Here is a 20,383-nt window from a genome sequence, read left to right on the forward strand (position 1 = left end):
CCGACATGATAAGACATAAATGCCCTTCAATGATATGACCGTTAGGTGGGTAGATATTTTGGGACAGCCGGCGCGTAGCACAGCAACGGTCAGAATTTTGAGTATCAAATACCTCAGGGCTATCATGTTCCTCACTGTTTATGCAATCCGCACTAGTGAATTCCTAATTCCTCAGTCAGAACAAATTCCTTAGAGACCAGAAGAACTTCGTCTCTGTCACTGAAGAAATTGACTGAACTGTATGAGATTTCCAATGGCTTCACCCGAAGGGATTGGTAGGTGTAGAACTTTGAGTTGAGCATCACATGGAAAAAATTTCTTAGTATTTCCTCGACCCCCTTTAACAGTACGGTGTTTCCTATGACTCGAGAAAGAGAAAATGAAACTACGAAAATAAAAGTCTTCATGCTTCATGTTCCTTGAATGATTACCAAGTCTTCATGGTCACACCAATTTCTTCACTTTCAAAGTCTTCAGAAAGTCTTCAGAAATCCAAAATCTTCGGTCGAAGATATTCATTTTTAGGGGTCGACTTTTACTATAAATCTCAAACTCCTCATAGACTTATAGACCTGTGTACACTCATAAACACATTAGTCCCTTAACCTATAAGTCTTCAATACACCAAAATCACTAAGTGGCACTAGATGCACTTACATATATTATTTTTGGGACTAACCTATTAACCCAAGGCCCAGTGCAAATTGTTGTTTTTTGCCTATTTGAGTGTTTCACATAAAAGGAATATCAAACAGAGTCCAAACGGAATGAAACCTTCGGGAGCGTGATTTTTGGAACAAACGTGATCCAGAGGACTTGGAGTGGATGTCAAGAAATGAACAAGGAGGCCACGAGGCAGGGGGCGCGCCCTCAACCCTCGTGGGCCCCTCGTAGCTCCACCGACCTACTTCTTCCTCCTATATATACCTACATACCCCGAAACCATCCAGGAGAACCACGAAACCCTATTTCCACCGCCGCAACCTTCTGTACCTGTGAGATCCCATCTTGGGGCATGTTCCGGCGCTCCGCCGGAGGGGGAATCGATCACGGAGGGCTTCTACATCAACACCATAGCCTCTCCGATGATGTGTGAGTAGTTTACCACAGACCTTTGGGTCCATAGTTATTAGTTAGATGGCTTCTTCTCTCTCTTTGGATCTCAATACAAAGTTCTCCTCAATCTTCTTAGAGATCTATTCGGTGTAACTCTTTTTGTGGTGTGTTTGTTGAGATCCGATGAATTGTGGGTTTATGATCAAGATTATCTATGAACAATATTTGAATCTTCTTTGAATTCTTTTATGTATGATTGGTTATCTTTGCAAGTCTCTTCGAATTATCAGTTTGGTTTGGCCTACTAGATTGATCTTTCTTGCAATGGGAGAAGTGCTTAGCTTTGGGTTCAATCTTGCGTTGCTCGATCCCAGTGACAGAAAGGGAAACGACACGTATTGTATTGTTGCCATCGAGGATAAAAAGATGGGGTTTATATCATATTGCTTGAGTTTATCCCTCTACATCATGTCATCTTACCTAATGCGTTACTCTATTCCTACGAACTTAATACTCTAGATGCATACTGGATAGCGGTCGATGTGTGGAGTAATAGTAGTAGATGCAGGCGGGAGTCGGTCTACTTGTCACGAACGTGATGCCTATATACATGATCATGCCCAGATATTCTCATAATTATGCACTTTTTTATCAATTGCTCGACAGTAATTCGTTCGCCCACCGTAATACTTATGCTATCTTGAGAGAAGCCACTAGTGAAACCTATGGCCCCCGGGTCTATTTTCCATTATATAAGTTTCCAATCTATTTTTACTTTCAATCTTTATCATAAAAATACCAAAAATATTATCTTATCATCTCTATCAGATCTCACTTTTACAAGTGGCCATGAAGGGATTGACAACCCCTTTATCGCGTTGGTTGCAAGGTTCTTATTTGTTTGTGTAGGTACGAGGGAGTTGTGTGTAGCCTCCTATTGGATTGATACCTTGGTTCTCAAAAACTAAGGGAAATACTTACGCTGCTTTGTTGCATCACCCTTTCCTCTTCAAGGGAAACCAACGCATGCTCAAGAGGTAGCATGGGGCTCGAACACGTACTCAATGGGCGTGCACCGGCGAGACGGGCGCACTCCGGCCTCCGGGCGTTCACCATCTACTCCTCCTTGCCACCTGATAGCTTAACAACGACCCGTTATGGTGGATGCCACGTGTCAGTTACCCTTCCATGATAATTTTGGTATTGCCATGGAACACTTCCATGACACGTCATTTATCATCATGGAAGTGGATACTTTCGTGATGATAATTTTGGTATTGTCATGCAACACTTATACGACAACACATATATGACTATCTTGATTCTGTCATAAAATCACCATGGATGTATATGCATGACAGAAAGCGTGACATATTATGACAAACACGTATCGTCACGGAAGTGTTTTCTTTGTAGTGGGGGATACGAAGGGGTACTCCTTGGATCGGTGGTGGGATGTTGGGTACCAATGACGACCACGTACGGATTGGGCTTTAACAGTACAAATTGTTTGAACGACTATGAAATGTCACGAGGCCAAACTAGTAGTGCTACAAGGGAAAAATAATGATCATACACTTCTTGTACTTTGATATTGACTTCAATTCAACTTTAATTGAAGTTTTCCCACCATTAAAAATCTGCATGGAGTCCGTAGGCCTCACTTGATCTGAATAGTGACGGTCCAACATTGTCATTTTGAATAATCGTGTGTAAACCTTTTCCCCTGCTATCTACTACCTTCGTCTAGGTGAATAAGTCATTCGCATAGTTTTAGATCATCGATTTGAGAAATTAAATATGTGTTATATGTCATCAAAAGCATATCATTAGATTTCTACACGGATGTAGTTTCCAAATATATATATTTTTGTCACATATAATACATATTTAGATAGTTAAATCATTGACCTAGAACTAAGTGAATGACTTATTCACCAAGACGGAGGTACTAGCTGGTACCTCATACTTTGCAACATTGTCACGACAATCATGGTTGCATCACTTTATACAAAATCATCATTCTTAAATTAAAATTTACCAAAGTGACCCAAAAAATAAGCAGATAGATGTATGTTTACCAAATTATTTCTCAAAAGGGTAGTACTTGTAAGATCGCCAAACCAATATAAAAAGATTTAAATTTTCCAACAGGTGGACCAATCAAGGGAGAACTAACACTTACCACATAGGAGAAGATTGCAACACTGGCAGAAAGGGAGTTGCTGAACCCTTCCTATAGGCCGATGGGAACGGTGAAAGCGGTGAAGGTTACTGAATACGACGACGACATGATCCCTCGAACCCCACCAGCTTCTTCGCGTCCCGCAAGTTCACTTTGTACCTATGCGCTCATGGACATAGTGATATATGGCTTAGATCATCAAGCAGTGATGCGAAATGACGCACTTTGTGCTTCTTTCAGGTGTATCAGGCATCAGTTAAGCCCAACAGAAGCGACAACTGAGCAATGGTCTACAGCCTACATCAGATGCGTATGATTTCCACTAACAAAGAAGATTCCCACACCGTTCAAACTAAGGGCACATATACATAATTACATATACATCTCATTTTTTATTGGGATCTTGTGTGGTTGTACTTATTAAACATGTCCACTTTGGAAACCTGTGTTATGGAAGTGATGTAGAACAAATAAGATAGAAGTTGTTGTGTCGTGGTCCAATTTATGTTAGAACTGTCTCCAAACCAAATTGAGGAGAGAAAATAAGAGCAATCACAGGAAGCAGAGGCACATGTTTATTGGACAATATTACCCTCTTCGAAGATTTTATGGGAGGGTGTGCCCATTTTTTGTCCTTTCTACGTTTTCTGATCATATAAGACCGATGAGGACATGCCTTCGCATATTGGAAGCCTATTTTTTTCTATTTCTATGCCCGTTAAATTATGTGAATCAATGAGAACCAATGATCATACCAATGCAAACAACCACAATTGACGAGGCTATGCGCAATATTTTTATTACACACCAAAAGAGGACAAATACATTATGCAAATGCCATTCAGCTGACATCGTTCTTTGCTTTATTCAATTATTCCCATTATGGGAATGTTCTTACACTGAAGGCCTAGGTACTTGCCAGGGGTGGAGGTCGTAGCTTTATGACTGGAACAAGGTAACCTGCAAAATTTTCATTCTTCGCATCATGATGATGAACATAAGCAATTATAGTAAAGTGTGCACATATATCAACGCATGCGCAAAAAAAGATGTGTGTGTGTGTGTGTGTCTGTGTGTACAAATATAACAATATATATACCAACCTGCACAATGAGTGTGTGGGTGCAACCCTTTGCCGCATACATGTGTCATACGGGCGAACTTGGGTAGACTAATCCTAGTCAGTTCGTGAGCGGTGAACCGATCACAAACACAATGGATGTCCGTCACACCTCTCATTGTAACACAACATAGGGTCCACGGTTGCGGAACCTGGTTACCAAGATTCTTTTCGATGAAACCCGAGCAGTCTTGGATCACGTTATTTTTATCGATGGTGCAGTGATGTACTCCATGAATTGCTTGTGCATTGCGCGAACAAGAATAGATAGCCAAAAAGACTAGGAGGCACAACACTCCAGCTACTTTACAGTTGGTCATGTTCTATGTTGTGTAGTACTGTCGGTATGTTTTAATGCATGACTTTTGCACCACTCGGCCTCTTATATAGCGGTTTTAGTGCAAGTTTCAGAATTGGACTATTTTTAATTAGTTGAGAGATATGTGACTTGGATATGTTCTAACTTAATGTAGGCACATCTAACTCTTGTATCAAATGGTTGGCAATGGATACGTGGATGCAGCCTAATAATTGTTGGCGATGGAGTAGTTGATTTCAAACGCTTAATAGATATGCATACCCAACTTGGGTGTGTTGATATTTAATGTAGGCACATGTGTGGTTCCTGTAGTATCAAATTGATAAAGGATACTTCTAATTAAATGTAGTTAGGTGCATCCAATTCTTGTATCAAATTGACGATAAAGGATACGTGGATATATTTTAGTATTTATATATCTATTTCTATCTATCTATCTGTATATATTTTAGTATCTATATCTATATCTATATCTATCTATACTTATACTAATACAAACTTCCTAGATATTTTCATATTAATCGATGAAAACAGGAAAAATAGAAACCGTTGATTTTGTGGGCCAGAATTATTAAGGTTGAGATCTATCAGTAAATCCCTTGGATGTTTCAATTGAAAAGAAAACTGGGATATAAATCGGCCAGAAAAGGAATAGATGTGATCCAATCTAACCAACGTTCAGATTCCACAAGATAGATGAGAAGTCGTCCAATACTCAAAATCAGGACCGTGTTTCTCTGTTACTAACCTAGCCACAACCTGTTTTGTATATCGAAATTGCTAAGTAGGAGTAACATCTAGATGTTTTTAAGCATGTCAAATCTAAGTTTTTAATCATTGAATCTATTCCACTTCAAATCTCGTACAGATTTAGATTCGCACCGCGTGTGTCCCTCGTCGCTAGTCGCGCACGTCGCTGTCGCCCGTTCATGCGTTGCTTTTCTTTTCTTTCTTTTTTCTTTTGAGGGGTGCTCTTTTACTTTTGTTGGTCCAGCCTCTTGTGCATGGGCCAGCTGTATTTTTTTTTTGTCTTTTCTAGGCAGTGTTGTCGAAGAGGATATCTGTTTTTAGGCCCATATTACTAATCGGCTCCGTTCATGTAATTTTGTCCAGCAAGTCGACTCGCGGGAGCTCCTACTCAGCGCTTTAAGCGCCCGTTAGCGCTGCTGGCGCTCGCAGGCGCGACGTAGCGGGCCGCCTGCGAGGCGTAGCGGGCCGGCCAGAAATAGCTCCTACTCAGCGCTTTAAGCGCCCGTTAGCGCTGCTGGCGCTCGCAGGCGCGAAGTAGCGGACCGCCTGCGAGGCGTAGCGGGCCGGCCAGAAATAGCTCCTACTCAGCGCTTTAAGCGCCCGTTAGCGCTGCTGGCGCTCGCAGGCGCGACGTAGCGGGCCGCCTGCGAGGCATAGCGGGCCGGCCAAAAATTTGCTGAAAAATCCAACGCGATGAAAAAATTAAAGAATAAATCAGGAGAAGCGGGACTCGAACTGCAACCGCTAAGGGGGATGATAGGCGCCGGTGCGCCGGCCCAAACTTTGGGCCGGTCGCACCCCAGCCATACGATGCAAGCTACGGAGCCGTTAGATTCCGCCCGACGCCCAGCTCACCCCGTGCCCTTACCCTTCCTCCTGCTCGTGCCCGTTGACCAAATCTACAGATGGTCCCCCGCCGCGACACCGCTCCTCGCCGGAGGCAGCGCCGCTCGCCCCTCGACCGGATTAGTCGGTGCACCGCCGGCCCCGGCACCAAAAAGGACTCGTCTCTTGCTCGTCGGCCACCCGTGCCACCTGCACTCATCCCTCGGCCGCCACATGACATTGACGCCTGCAGCTCGCCCATCGGTCGGTTCCAGCTCTAGTCGCCATGGTTGCAACATCCCTGAGGCACCGCCAGCGTCTCCGCTCGTCACCGTCATTCAGTTCGAAGCACCTTGTCCTCGGCAAAAATACAAACTTCATTAGTTTGCGAGTAGTAGCAAAATCACATGCTGGTTGCAGCAAAAAAATCATCGAATCCAGCAAAAAAGAACCACCATTGCGTCGACCACTTGCAAAAATTCTCGTGTATATTCCCAGCAAAAGTTCTTATGGGTTCCAGCATTTTTTTGCCGGTTCCAGCAAAACACATCTCGACGCCGTCCCGTTGCATCACCGAGCAATAGAGGTTGCAACCTTTTCTCTGTTCGCTTCCAGCAAAAAAAACTATATGGTAGTAGCACCGTACCTCGACGTCTTCACCCCGGCAGCTGCTGGTTGCAGCAAAAATAGAAGATGGTTCCAGCATCTCCAGGATCCGGTTCCAGCAAAAAAACTCTTTGGTAGTAGCACCGTACCTCGCCTTCTTCACCCCCTGGCGGTTGCTGATTGCAGCAAAAGTGGACGATGGTTCCAGCTCCAGAGAACACCGCTTCCAGCATATTGTGTGGCCGGTTGCAGCTTTCCGGTCAGTGAGGTCCTGGCCTTGCCGGTTGAAGCTCATCGCTTGAACGGCTCCACCACCACCACCGTCGTCCGGGATGCAGCTCTCACTGAAGGAAATCGAAAGCTAGCCATGGCGACTAGCGCGTTCGGCTGCGGCGACCATGGAGAGGAGCGCTCAAAGCCAGCCATGGCGTTCGCTCGCAGCTGCCGCAAGGTTGCTTGCAGCGGCCAGGACGCGTCGCGCGCCAGCTTTTTGTGCCCCTCCTCACCTTATTTTGCTGCAGGGAAGAAGGAAGGGGATGGGCAGAGGAGGAGATGGAAGGGAGAGAAGAAACGTGACGCTAGGAGGGGTGTGGCTGAAGGTAGGGGATGAAGTGCGAGGGGAAAAGATAAGGCAGGAAGGGGCGGTCTGCCTGGATCCACCAAATACACGCGTCTCGCGCGGGGGGGTGATTGCGTGGGCGCATGAAGCCAGCGTGGTGTCGCGACCGGAGGAAAGTTCGTACGGTGCGCCGTTCTCCAACGATTCCCAACCGCTAATGCCAACAGCATAGAGTGCTAACCACTGGACCATGCTTGACTTTCTTGTGTAAAGTGAGGAAACAAGTCTACTTAACCTTTCCTTCAGTACAAGTTAATTGACTTGAGGAGGAAACATACTTGGTCTAATAATCATGAGGATCCCACTTATGCCTTATTAGACAGGGTACTAATTTCCACCTCATGGGAGGATAAATATGCTTTGGTTTACATTGAAGACTTGCCCAAAGAGCTCTCTGATCACACTCCACTGCTCGTGAAAACTGGAAATGCACCTGCAAAAACTTCAGTTTTCATGTTTGAAAACAGTTGGTTTCAAAGGCCAGATTTAAATGAGATAGTTAGGAAGGTGTGGGAAACAAATTTTCCTGGAAGTTCCATCTTGGACAGGTTTCATAACAAAATGAAAGAGCTGAGGAAGGTTTTGAAAGGGTGGAATTTGAATATTGAAGCAATTTTTAGAAGAAAGAAAAAAGAAATCTTAGAGGAATTGAATAGATTAGACAAAATGGAAGAAGAAGAGAAGCTATGTGATAATGACAAGGAAATAAAAAAAGTTTGCCATGAGTCTCTGAAGGAAATCCTTAAAGAAGAAGAAATCAGGTGGCTTCAGAGATCTCATGACACAGAGTTACAGAAGGGAGATGCTAACACTAAATATTATCATGCTAAAGCGAATGGCATACTTAGAAAAAATAGAATCATTAAGCTTGTGCATGATGATGGTGCGATTGAAGGGCAGGAGAATTTGAAGAAGTATATCACCCAGTTTTACAAATAACTTTTTAATGAACCTGAGATCAAGACTTTAAACATGGACTCCAGTGGTGTGGAAACACTCACTGCAAATGAACAGGAATTCCTTGTCAAGAAATTCACAATGGACGAACTGAAAAAAGCTATCTTTGGCATGGAGAAGAACAAGGCGGCTGGTCCGGATGGTTTTAAAATTGAATTCTATCAACATTTTTGGGAGCTTGTTAAAGATGATTTGTTGGCACTTCTTGAGGAATTTTACGAACATAATTTAGATCTAGACAGGCTGAATTATGGATTGATTTCTCTTTTGCCTAAAGGGAGTGATGCGGATAAGATACAAAAATATAGACCAATTTGCCTCTTGAATGTTATTTTCAAGATAATCACCAAAATTTTGGTGAATAGATTGATTATAATAATTTCTGGAGTAATTAGAGATTCTCAAACTGCTTTTATAAAAGGAAGGTACATTTTAGAAGGGGTTCTGGTGTTACATGAAACCTTGAACTCTATGCACAAAGCAAAGAAGCGACGGGTTCTTTTTAAGATTGATTTTGAGAAGGCGTTTGACAAGGTTAAATGGCCTTTTCTTTTTCAAACTCTTAAAATGAAAAAATTCCCAGACAAATGGATAAATTAGGTAATGAAAACTGTGATGGGAGGAAAGGTAGCTGTTAAGGTGAATGGAGAAATCGGACCTTATTTCAAAACACATCAAGGATTGCGGCAGGGTGACTCGATGTCACCCTTGCTTTTTGATCTTGCTGTGGATAATTTAGCTATTTTGATGGATAGAGCGTTTGAAGGGGGTCTGGTCTGTGGCCTGGCCAAAAATCATGAAGAGAATGATGTTTGCATTCTGCAATATGTAGACGACACTATACTCCTCTTCCAAGATGACTTGGAACAGGATAGAAACATCAAGAGAATCCTAGGCATTTTTGAAATCATGTCGGTACTGAAAATCAACTTTCATAAAAATGAAGTAATATGTGTGGGCTTGGAGGATGATAGTGCTAAACTTTTTGAGGAGATTCTCACTTGCAAAAGAGGGGCACTTCCGTTTAAGTACCTTGGAATCCCAGTCGATGTTCGTAGGTTGAAGAATAGTGATTGGAATCCTTCAGTTAACAAAACTGAGAAGAGAATGGGGGGCTGGCTAGGGAGGTTTCTTAACATGGCTGGATGTACGACCCTGATTAATTCTTCCCTGACTAGCCTAGTCCTTTTTATGATCTCCTTTTATGGGTTACCAAAGGGAGTCAAAAAAAGATTGGACAGGCCCAGATCGAGTTTCCTTTGGAGTGGTGAGGAAAACAAACATAAGTATCATCTAGTTGCCTGGGAGAGAGTGTGCAGACCAAAAGATTTAGGTGGTTTGGGGATTTTAGATTTGGATTTTATGAATATTGCACTGCTATCCAAGTGGTTGTGCAAGCTTTTTAATGAAGAAAGCTTATGGCAAAGATTGTTGTGGGATAAATATGTTAAGAACTCCACCCTCGGACAGGTTAATAAAAAACAAGGTGACTCACATTTTTGGCAGGGATTGCTAAGATGCAAACCTTTGTTTTTGAACTGTTGCAGATTTAAGGTGGGAAATAGAAAAAAACCAGATTTTGGGAAGATTTATGGCTGGGGAAACAGAGGTTATTTGATGCTTTTTCTAGTTTATACAATATTTCTGTAAATCAACACATTACAGTGCATGAAGTTGTTTCCTCCAAAATGTCTACTCTTCGTTTTAGAAGAGCTTTGGTGGGGCAAAGAGAAATTCAATGGCGGGACATGACTGAATTGTGTAGATTAGTGAAGTTAACCGAGGAGAGTGATAAATTGCACTGGATTCCTGCCAAAACAGGGGTCTTTAGTGTGAAATCTTTCTACTTTGTTCTTCAAATAGGAGACAAATGGCCTAACAGTTTTCTTTGGAAAGTTAAAATTCCTCCAAAAATCAAAACCTTTGTCTGGTTGGTCTTGAATAAGAGTATACTAACTAGAGATATTGTGTTACATAGAGGAGGGAAATGTGAAACGAAATGTCTTTTTTGTAACGAAAAAGAATCAATCAACCACCTTTTTTCGGTGTCCGCTTGCTAGATATATGTGGAACGTAGTCAGTTATTGCACTGGGTTCAGTTGTGATTTCAGTGACATGGACACGTGCATACATATCTGGTTAGATGCTTTTGGGAAAGAAAATCTTTGTCGGGATAGCAACACTAATCTGGAGCATTTGGAAAGCTAGAAACTCAGCGTGTTTTCAACATGTTTGGCCTAATGATCCTAGTGTCTTGATGTTTAGAATGTTGCATTGGATTAATGATTGGAGTTGCTTGTAGGTGAAAGAGGACGCAAAAGTGGAGCTGCAACGGGGTGCAAAGCTGCTGGATCGAGTCGCCAGTGATCTATTTCAGTCAAGACGAGGATGGGCGACTTGGGTGCCAAGACTGGAGGATGGTTGAAGCCGGAGTTTAGATAGTTCACTCATCTTGTTGCCTGAGGGTTTTTTGATTTCCTTTGCTGTAATAAGATAGTCTAAGGATTTTTTGGTGGTCTTTCCTTCCCTCTACGTGTTGTCAGCAGGCGGGAGTGATGGGAGGAGTATGCTACGCGCTTGTGTAGATTTCTTTCTTAGCAGGCGTTGAAGGTGGCCGGTTGTGTTGCGTTTTGGTTGTATGGAACTACTTGGTTTCTTTAATGAAATCGGGGTAAAGATCCCTTTCTTTCAAAAAAAAGTTAATTGACTTGAAAAAACTTTCATCGATTCTGAATTGAGAAAATCTCGAATTTGAAAATAGTTCACGAGGTTATGAAAAAAGTTCATCCAATTTGAATGAAAAAAATCGCGAATTCAAAAGTAGTTCACTGGGTTTTGAAAAAAGTTCACGGATTTGAAGAAAAATCAGTGATTCTAAAAAAAGTTCACGTATTTGAAAAAAAGGTTCATTAAATTGAAAAAAGTTCATCCATTTTGAAAAAGTAGTTCACTGGGTTTTGAAAAAAGTTCACGGATTTAAAAAAAGTTTATTAAAATTGAAAAAAGTTCATCCATTTTGAAAAAGTAGTTCACTGGGTTTTGAAAAAAGTTCACGGATTTGAAAAAAAGTTCATCAAAAATGAAAAAAGTTCATCCATTTTAAAAAGTTCATCAATTCTCAAAAAAGTTCACAAAATTTAAAAAGAGTTCATTGATTCATAAAAATAAAAATAAGAAATGTTCACGCATTTGCAAAAGAAAAAGGAAACAAAAGAGAAACAGAGAAAAAACAAGAAAAAGACAAAATACACGGGCATTGCGATCTTTGGAAAGAATAAGAACAGGAAAACGAAGTAAACTTTCACAAGCGGGTTGTTGTCTGAGTGGTTACTGCGTTGTTCTGCGAACGTTTAGGTCCCTGGTTTGAATCCAGAACAACGCTAACTTTTTATCAGCTTTTTCTAGAAAGAAACCAGAAGATGGACCGGGCCCAACTAGCCGCGCCCTGCAGGTGCCAGTTTGCGAGCAGGCGCATAAGCGGCAAATAGGATTCCCCTCAACTCGCAGCGCAGGCCGCGTACTTTTCTTACTTGTCCGCCACTACTAGAAAAACCCTAGCAGTAGCGTGGGTTTTTGTCTAGCGGTAACACGGGTAGGCGCGCTATTAGTACGGTGCTACAGCTAAACATTAGCGGTAACGTGGTTCCTACATGTGCTACTGCTAACTCAGATAGTAGTAGCCACAACTAGGAAAAGCCTATTAGTGGCGCTGATTTAGAGGTTAGCAGTAGCACGGGCTATAGCTAACTTTTAGCAGTAGCGCGGGATAAAACCCCCGTGTCTGCTAACTTAGTTAGCAGCAGCGTGGGTCTCTCCGGCGCTACCAATAAATAGCAGTGGCGTGTCCAATAACCCCATGCTACTATTATTCGTCTGTATTTTTTTTGTTTTATGATATATTTATACACTGTTATACAAATTCATGGGCTCATAGTTTAGGGGCAAACGGGTCTGGTGTCTCCTCCGAGGAACTGCATTAGAAGCGTTTTAATCCAGACTTAAACGCTAGGCCTCCGCCTGAAGGCCTTCAGGCGCTCCGACTCAGCATTTGTTCTGAGTTTGTACCGTCACTATCCGAGTGTTTTCAACGTTGATATCTTCCTGGGCCTTGGTCATATGTTCCCTAAGCTTTCACGATCTCTGGGTTGCGCTTCGCTTGGTTTTCCGCCGTGACCTCTGTCCCCATTAAGGTTGTCAAAGTATCCATCAACTCAGATAAGACTTGAGCCGGAGGCCTGGCTGACCCGAATCCTGAGGGGCTAGTTGTTGCTGTCGCTCCAACCGCCGTGTTGGTAAGAGTCGGCGCCATGCCTGCCATCACCGGCGGAGCTACTGCAAGCCCAAATGGGCCATGGCCCGCCCAACCCTTAGGAAGAACAGTGAGGAGTTGAGACTCGAACGGGCCGTGAGAGAAAAAATAGTAGGCTCTTCTTTGTACTGGCCCACCAAGAGTTGAGACTGTAGCTCCGCCACTGCCTGCCATGAAGATGGCGGCTTGGCTCGGCGGCTCGTAGGGGTCCGGAATACTTTTCCATCGGAGCAGCCCCTAAGCCCGCCGTCTTGAAACTGGTAGATTGACTCCATCTCTCCGGTCGAGGACTCCTCACCTAAGTAGATGAGAGTCTCTCCTCCAGATGCAGAATCTCCTGCAATTTCCACACCTTGCGTGAAGCCCACGAAAACATGCTTTCACCCGACTTGGACCCGGGTGGGTTGTGTGCGCCGAGCCGGCTCGACAATGTCGGTGCAGAGGTCCGGCTCAGGTTCAGATCCGCCGATCTTGCCGATGAAGACATGGATTCTGCCGAAGGGGACCCGGTACCCGTACTCCATTGAGTCGGCCTCGGGGCCCCAGCCAGCGTCGTCGATGTAGAGCTTGCCGTGGCGACTTTTGGTCATCCTACCAACGCGCGTATCCTTCAATCCCCGGAAAAAAGCCCTTCAAGAACTCAAAACCACCGTGCGCTGGCCCACGGTGGGCGCCAACTGTAGTGGTTTTGTCACGGCAGATGTCCTAGTGAAAAGGACTTAGTCACGAGGCCATCGCAACGGTGATTAGCTTGTCGGGGTTGAGCGGGTCGAAAGACACAGATTTACACAGGTTCAGCCCCTCATGGTGGAGGTAAAAGCCTACTCCTGCTCTTGTTGCTTTTTTGCTTGAGTACCGATTACAAGGGAGCGGATTTTCTTGGCCTAGCTATCGATTGATTGTAACTTGCCCTATTCTATACCAGGGACTCGCCTTTATATGTAGGTCGAGGCCACCAGCTTACACGAGTCCGGGTCGGGTCATATGTTTCGTGACCGATCCTAACTCTAGGTCACCTTGCCTTCTATGACAAGTCATCATTGGGCGGCTTACTTCCAGGCCACGCGCCGTCTTCTGGCCTTGAGCCTTAAGCCGGCCCGTCTTATGAGCCGGCCATCCAGCCCTGCGTCTTGATCCCTTGGGCCCGTTCGAGGACCATCTTCGAGAGTCGCCAACGGCCTAACCCAATCCTTTCAGGGCGGGTCATACCGCGTGATTATATCCCCAACACTTTCAGTCTCACAGAAAATCAGCAACAACCAAAAAACACCGGAATTCTATGAATTTCAGTTATTTTGATTAGCGTTTGAGCGAAAGACCGAAATATTCACTTGAAATCAAGCAAAAATTTCATGCATACTGCTAAAATTGCTGAAATATTTTAGCTGAAAGGTAAATATTCTAGTGGCTGCTGAAATCAATGAAATTCTGTAAGTTTCTTCGAAATCTCACCGGAAGCGAAAACCATACTCCAAACGTGTTGTTCGCGGACATTTGATCCCCTCTGAACTGTGATCCTGGAGTTGGCTATTCGAGCTCGGCCAGCCGAGCTCAGCCTCCGCAGGCTCCCTCTGCTTCCCTGCCGCCCAAGCATCGACCGCCGAATGAGAAAGAACACGTGACAATGACATTTGACATGGTCGATCGGCTCGCGCTGGCGTGCCGGGGCCGCTGCAGCCGTCGGCCATGTCTGCCACGGCGCCGGAGCCCAAGGGCGCGAACGCGGTGCCTGGGTCGAGCACGTACTCAGTGCTGCGTGCGCCGGCGAGACGGGCGCGCTCCGGGCGTCCCCCATCTCCTCCTCCTCCTCCTCCTGGCAACTCCCTTCGTCATTGCAAGTGGGACCACGCCGTCAGTGGCTGGCGAACCATCAAACTCCCGGATAAGATTTCCAAGCCAAGGGAAAGGGAAAGAGCAGAGCGGAGGCGATGGCCGCAACCTGCTCGCTCCGTTCCGTCGTCCGAGCTCCGCCGCCTCCGCGGGGCCTCGCCGGGGCCAGGAGGGCGGTGCGCTGCTGCAGCAGCGCCGCTCCCACCGGCGCCTCCACATCAAAGGTCAGCGCGCCCGCCCCTAACCACGCATTTGGCTCTCGATTGGGGATCTCCTCGATTGATCCCTTTGCTGCTGATCTGCTTTATACTGGTAATTCGTTAGAAGCTAACCCACTGGTTGTGGATCTCGCATTGGCTGTGCAGCTCGTCCTGGAGGTCAAGGAGAGGCTCCAAAGGGAGCATCCGGGCCTCCCGACGGGCAGGAGCGGCAGGGATGACGACGAGATGATCCTCTGGTTCTTGAAGGACAGGAAGTTCGCTGTAGATGAAGCCGTCCCCAAACTGGCCAAGGCCATCGTATCCTCCCCTACAAAATGCTGATACATATTAGTTTAGCTCCTTTCTTTCCAGTTTTCACAAAGATCCTAGTAGTGTTTCAGTGTATGCTTGCTTCTGAGCTACTCCGTAACAATTTTACAGTTCGGTTACGCATCGCTTGCCTAAGTTCTCGTTGTCAAGCCTGATTATTTTGCTTGTTAGAGTCTCACACACTCTTACTCAACGGCTGCAGTAAATATATAGTATTTCAAGGTAACTAGATTCTTGGGTATATATACGAACATTCAATTGCGAGGGACTTGCAACAGTCTCAACTTGAAGAACAGAGGCGAATTCTCCCAAGCAATCTACAAAAATATAATTCGGAGCAACTGTTTTTACCAATTGCACAATGTCTGTTTACTCCGAGGGACTTCTTATCCCTGACAAAAGGAGTCGCATTGGTTCCCAACATGAGGATTTTTCCTAAAGATGATGTAGTTTCATGGAGGGCCTAGCATTTTGTCCATTAAATTGTAATCAATATGAATAATAGTCTTTCGTATTTTGCGACTTAAGCTTTCCTTCATCTGCACTAGAAATGGCGTCAGGATTTCCGCGTGTCGGAATTATCAGAAGAATCAGTGAAAGGATTGTACCAAACTGGCAAAGCATATGTGCATGATTCTTTTGACATCAACGGCAGGCCTGTGCTAGTAGTAGTGGCAGCCAAACATTTCCCTTCTGTAAGTTTCCCACATCTGAATTTCAAGACAAGTTTCTGAACAAACTGATGTTCCTTCCCCTGGATGAAAATACACACACTTGCTAAGTGTTAGAAAATCAAATGAGAAAGTAATGATGCAGAGTTATGCCTTGACTAGTGATAAACTATGAGGCAAAACTTTTGAGAGTAAATACAAATTTAAATTGTTCACTTCAATCTGAACTGGCATACCTGTTGGCTCTATTTATTCTGCAATTTATCATTATGATGTCTTTTGTGAATTAGATGCCTTTTTTATTAATTATATGACTGATTGGTCACAATACTGCTATTACAGAAACAAGACTCACTTGAAAATGAGAAGCTATGTGCCTTTTTGGTCGAAAAGGCTTTACGTAACCTTCCCATGGGAACAGATAATATACTTGGAATTTTCGATCTTCGAGGCTTTGGTGTAGAAAATGGTGATCTCCAATTCTTAAAGTTTTTGGTAAGCTCAATCCTTTTCTTAGCCGATGCCATCATTTTCCCTGATTGTGTTGGCAGCTGTAAGACATTAACGAAGCAATCCAGATGAGTCACATACGTTTTGAATATTATTCATACTCCTTTCATTAAATCTATCGAACATAAAATAAAAGTTGATTTGTTAGAATACTTTGATCTGCAAAGACTGCAATGGTATATGAGATTTCAAATGATATAATTGCCTCATTGCCATTTCTATATCCATTTCCAAGAAGAAAGTGGCGATGGTTGAAAGACAATGTTTTCTATATACCCTCGAACAGCAAATTTTATTTACATGCAAAGGCATCTAGAGTTATTTTTCTGACGGGGTCTTGCATGGATATCCTGTACTTTCAAGATTTTGAAGCCTTTATAGCTGTCGCACCTTTGCGTACAACTAGTTCATTAGAGCAGCTCCAATAGATGATGTAGATGCAAAAATAACTAACTTTTGCATCTCCGAGGCCCAAAAACCCCTCCCCAACAGATGATGTAGATGCAAAAAAAAATAAAAAATCTCCGCCTCCCTGAGATGTAAACTAAACACCTCGCGATGCAAATTTGCATCTCCACCTACAGTAGATGTAAAAACGGCAGTCGCGTGCCAATCGCCCAACTGCCTTCATTTGGCTTCCGCGCGACCGCCGCCCGTTCGCCCGACTGCCGGCCGCCGCCATGGCCGATGCCAATGACCCCGCCGCGTCCTCCTTCGCCGCTTGTCTGGCCCACCTTGCTGCAGCCGCCGTCGGCGCGACCATGGTCCCCAATTTGGCCTCCGCCTCCATGCCGCCCCGGATTTGCCCCACCTCAGCCGGTCGCCGTCACGCCGGAGCTGCGTGCGAAGAAGCAGCGGGACGCCAAGCCACGCGGTGGAGGCGTGAAGCGGCAGATGGCGTGGGGGCGCAACCCGGTGGCGAACCAACCTTGGCCGGCCAAAATTTCGAAGCCAGAGCGGCTGCGGTGGGCGATTGGCTGCGGCCGTGGCTTCCTCCTCCGGCCAAAGAGGCCCTCCTCCACCTCCGCCGCCGTCCCTACGCCGTTCCCCCGAATGGTGCCGCGCCGCCGCCGTCCCCATTGCCGCTGCCCCGATTCGGCCGCCGCCCACTAGTTTTTACATCTCCATTTTGCATCCCTATTGGAGTTGCAGTTTTACATCTCCGTTTTGCATCATCCGTTGGAGTTGGCCCTTTGCAAAAAGCACTTCTATTGGAGATGCTCTTACTGTTGTGAATGGATGTTAATTTCCAGAGATTTTTCAGATCGATGTGTTCTACTATTACTATCCCAAGCGGCTTGGCGAAGTTCTATTTGTGGATGCACCATTTGTGTTTCAGCCAATGTGGCAGCTTGTTAAACCTCTGCTGAAACAATATGCCTCCTTGGTCAGTACTGTTTTACTTTTATTTGAATGGTCTTGATCAGTACTGGTTCTCTCAAGACATCTCATCAAATGATTTAACCTCTAATAGTTGTTGCTTGTTCTGTATATAAGGTAAGATTTTGTGATGCCGAGACCGTGAGAAAAGAGTACTTCACAGAAGAAACCGTGCCTCCCGATTTCCGCCGTTAGGCGTCATGGTTTCTGAATCCTGAGCTGTCATACTGTTAATGGCTGGTGGCCAGATTCTGTGGAAGGTCAGTTCAGTGCTGATTTCCTCTGTTTCTCCCTTTCTTCGTCCTTCTGTCGGTTTATTTTTCTCCAGCAGTATAAACAAATCCAGACATGAACTGTGAGCTGGACCATGAGTAATGTGTGCCAAGGCCGATTCGATGGGGTCACAGTCTCACAGATCATAGAATGCTAGCTGATGTTACAGCGTTGCAACCATGGTGGTGACGAGAGCTGTAATCTTCAATCACCGTTTGACCACTGGAACCGGCGGAACGTTGGACGCCATATGTGAAGGCAGGCCATGGCCATCCTTTGCTGGTGCCACCGTCGGATGTCTCATAAACTTTTCGCCCGCGGATTTGTTTTCGGGAAATGTTTGAAGGTTGGGTGTTGTGGCTGGACAACTATCTTCTAGTACTAAGTTGTGGTTGGTGTAAATAGTTTGAAGATTTGTCAACGCGGAATAAATTTTTGTAACAAGTTTCTGGAATAAAATGGTTATCTCAATAATACCGAGTTTGAAGGATTTTCCCCTTTTTTGCGCTTTGAAACCCCATGCATTGATTTTTGAGGTCACATGTTTTTCAGGGGAATGCGTTGAAACCCCAGGCATTGTTGCAAGGCCATGGCTATGCACTCCAAAAACAATCTCACGTTGGTTGGTATCCTGCAAAAAAGCTTTAAGGGGTATAACTTAAAGATGAGCGCCGTCATGTGGATTCCAGGCTGATATATTTCAGTTGGAAACATAAAATTTGAAAGCAAAATCACTATCAACCAGATTTGGCCGGGGAGAGAGCTCAGCGCAAGCAATTGACCCAAGCAGGAACGCCACCGGCCCAGCGCAGCGAGTGAACCCTGCGGTCACCTCCGATCCGGGGCTTGTCCCACCCATCCAGGCATTGCTTGACACGGACGCCGCGGTGCGGTGCGGTCACACCGCCACACGTCGGGCGGTGAGACGTGAACAAGCGGCATCATGGGAGCGGCAAGGCTCACGGGCGGCCTGTGCGGTGCGCGCGCCTGGTCCCCCGGCCCCCGCCACGCTCGCTCGCCCGCCTGCCATAAGGATCCCACCCCGCGCACACTGTCCCGGCATACTGCCGCGCTCTGCATCCCGATCCAGACACAGACACACAGACACAGAGCTTTTGGCAGCTCCTGCTCGGCTGCTCCCATGGGGCTCTGCCTGTCCGTGGCCCTGTGGAAGGACAAGGCCTACGCCCGCCGCCGGGCCGTGCAGCACGACGGCGCCGTCGACGTGATGGTGCGTGGCGGCAGCGGCGGCGGCGTCACTGGATACGGGCTTCTGGCAGGGGGCGGAGTGCCGGAGGCGGAGGAGGCCGTGGCCGTGGCGGCGCCGAGGGCTTCGGGCGCGCTGGGCACGCCGGCGCGGCCGATATGGCAGAGGAGGGTGCTCATGGGCGTCAAGTGCCGGTTGCCGAAGTTCAGCGGCATGATCCTGTACGACGAGCGCGGCCGGCCGGTGGGCGGCGGCGTCCGGGACAGAGCCCGTGACCAGGTACGTGGTCACCACGTTTGCTCAACTTACGTGTGTGTGAATGGATGTATCATTGTCCTGTACCTGTCTGCCTGCAGGAGAAGCACGCCGCTGCCATCGATAACATCCTGAGGGACCTGCACTGGTCCAGTCGGTCGCCGGCGGGCAGCTTGATTCCGGCGTCGGCCCGGTCCAGTTGAACACCGCTCCGTCCTTTCCAGTTTGTTAGGCCCATTATTAAGCAGAAGAAATTTCAGAAATTTCCTGTTTGCAAGCCTCATTGGTTTGGGAGTAGCCAGCCAGAGCTGTGCCTACGCTAAATTCTGCCAAATTCTGGTTCTCAATGTGACATCAACCAATTAAATGGAGGAGAGATCAGAGGGCCATGCATGTAGCATTAACTAGTTGAATGCTCTTATATTTGGATAATGGGACAACTTTATTCGTAGAGATGCCAGTACTCTGATTTAAGCTTCTATGCTTGTCTTGATCAGTCCCCAATCAAATTAATAAATTCAAGGCCATCTTACATTTGAAGCCATTTTGATGTATGCTGTTTTTGGCATAGTTTCATACTAGTAAGGCATGAATCACTTTCACAACATTAAATCTCTTCAAACAAACATACTGCACAAAGAAGAAAGATTTTCAGCTCACCGAAATTAGAACAAGTAATCAACAAACTGGGTCAAAATTAACTGCCTCCTCGGATTGATTCAACATACTGTGAACATCAGCAAGTTCAAAATAGTTCCCCCCAAAAAATAAAGGGTCCAGAATTGTCATTCAAAGGAAATTTTATGATGACATGGACATATCGATCAGTACTCATGAATCTAATTACTAGCTTCGTCAAGTGTTAGCAATGACCAAACTAGCATGCCTCATTCATACTATACCAGAGGCCATCATCTTCTTAGGCAAGAGCATTGAAGCAAAGTTTGCCAACTTACGGAGCCAAGCAAAATCTTTGTGTTG

At 45.4% G+C, this 20,383-nt stretch overlaps 2 protein-coding genes and 1 long non-coding RNA gene across 9 annotated transcripts; 2 read left to right on the top strand and 1 right to left on the bottom strand.

Annotated features, from left to right (window-relative positions):
* Nucleotides 1–4,014: 4,014 nt before the first annotated feature.
* On the bottom strand, nt 4,015–4,794 carry LOC123155539 (uncharacterized). Its single transcript, XR_006477488.1, has 2 exons — nt 4,345–4,794; nt 4,015–4,201 (listed from the first exon to the last, which is right to left on the bottom strand). It is a non-coding gene; the product is annotated as an uncharacterized lncRNA (long non-coding RNA).
* A 9,531-nt stretch (nt 4,795–14,325) lies between these two features.
* LOC123156268 (motile sperm domain-containing protein 2) lies at nt 14,326–18,722 on the top strand. 7 transcript variants are annotated; one of them, XR_006477933.1, is made up of 7 exons: nt 14,330–14,800; nt 14,942–15,094; nt 15,655–15,801; nt 16,120–16,272; nt 17,541–17,674; nt 17,785–17,927; nt 17,999–18,443. XR_006477933.1 is itself a non-coding variant. In XM_044574415.1 (6 exons), the coding sequence occupies exons 1-5, from the start codon at nt 14,675–14,677 to the stop codon at nt 17,655–17,657; spliced, it is 696 nt and encodes a 231-aa protein (XP_044430350.1). In that variant the 5' UTR covers nt 14,326–14,674; the 3' UTR covers nt 17,658–17,674; nt 17,790–18,443. The 7 variants fall into 7 exon arrangements, 4 of the variants coding, with proteins under 4 accessions (XP_044430350.1, XP_044430349.1, XP_044430348.1 ...); XR_006477931.1 differs by lacking the exon at nt 17,999–18,443 and adding an exon at nt 18,493–18,722 and having other exon boundaries at nt 14,344–14,800; nt 17,552–17,674; XR_006477932.1 differs by having other exon boundaries at nt 14,344–14,800; nt 17,552–17,674.
* On the top strand, nt 18,683–19,946 carry LOC123156270 (uncharacterized). Its single transcript, XM_044574416.1, has 2 exons — nt 18,683–19,426; nt 19,504–19,946. The coding sequence occupies exons 1-2, from the start codon at nt 18,884–18,886 to the stop codon at nt 19,603–19,605; spliced, it is 645 nt and encodes a 214-aa protein (XP_044430351.1). The 5' UTR covers nt 18,683–18,883; the 3' UTR covers nt 19,606–19,946.
* The last annotated feature ends 437 nt before the right edge of the window (nt 19,947–20,383 follow it).

This window comes from Triticum aestivum, chromosome 7B (genome assembly GCF_018294505.1).
Source record: "Triticum aestivum cultivar Chinese Spring chromosome 7B, IWGSC CS RefSeq v2.1, whole genome shotgun sequence".
NCBI lineage: Eukaryota > Viridiplantae > Streptophyta > Magnoliopsida > Poales > Poaceae > Triticum > Triticum aestivum.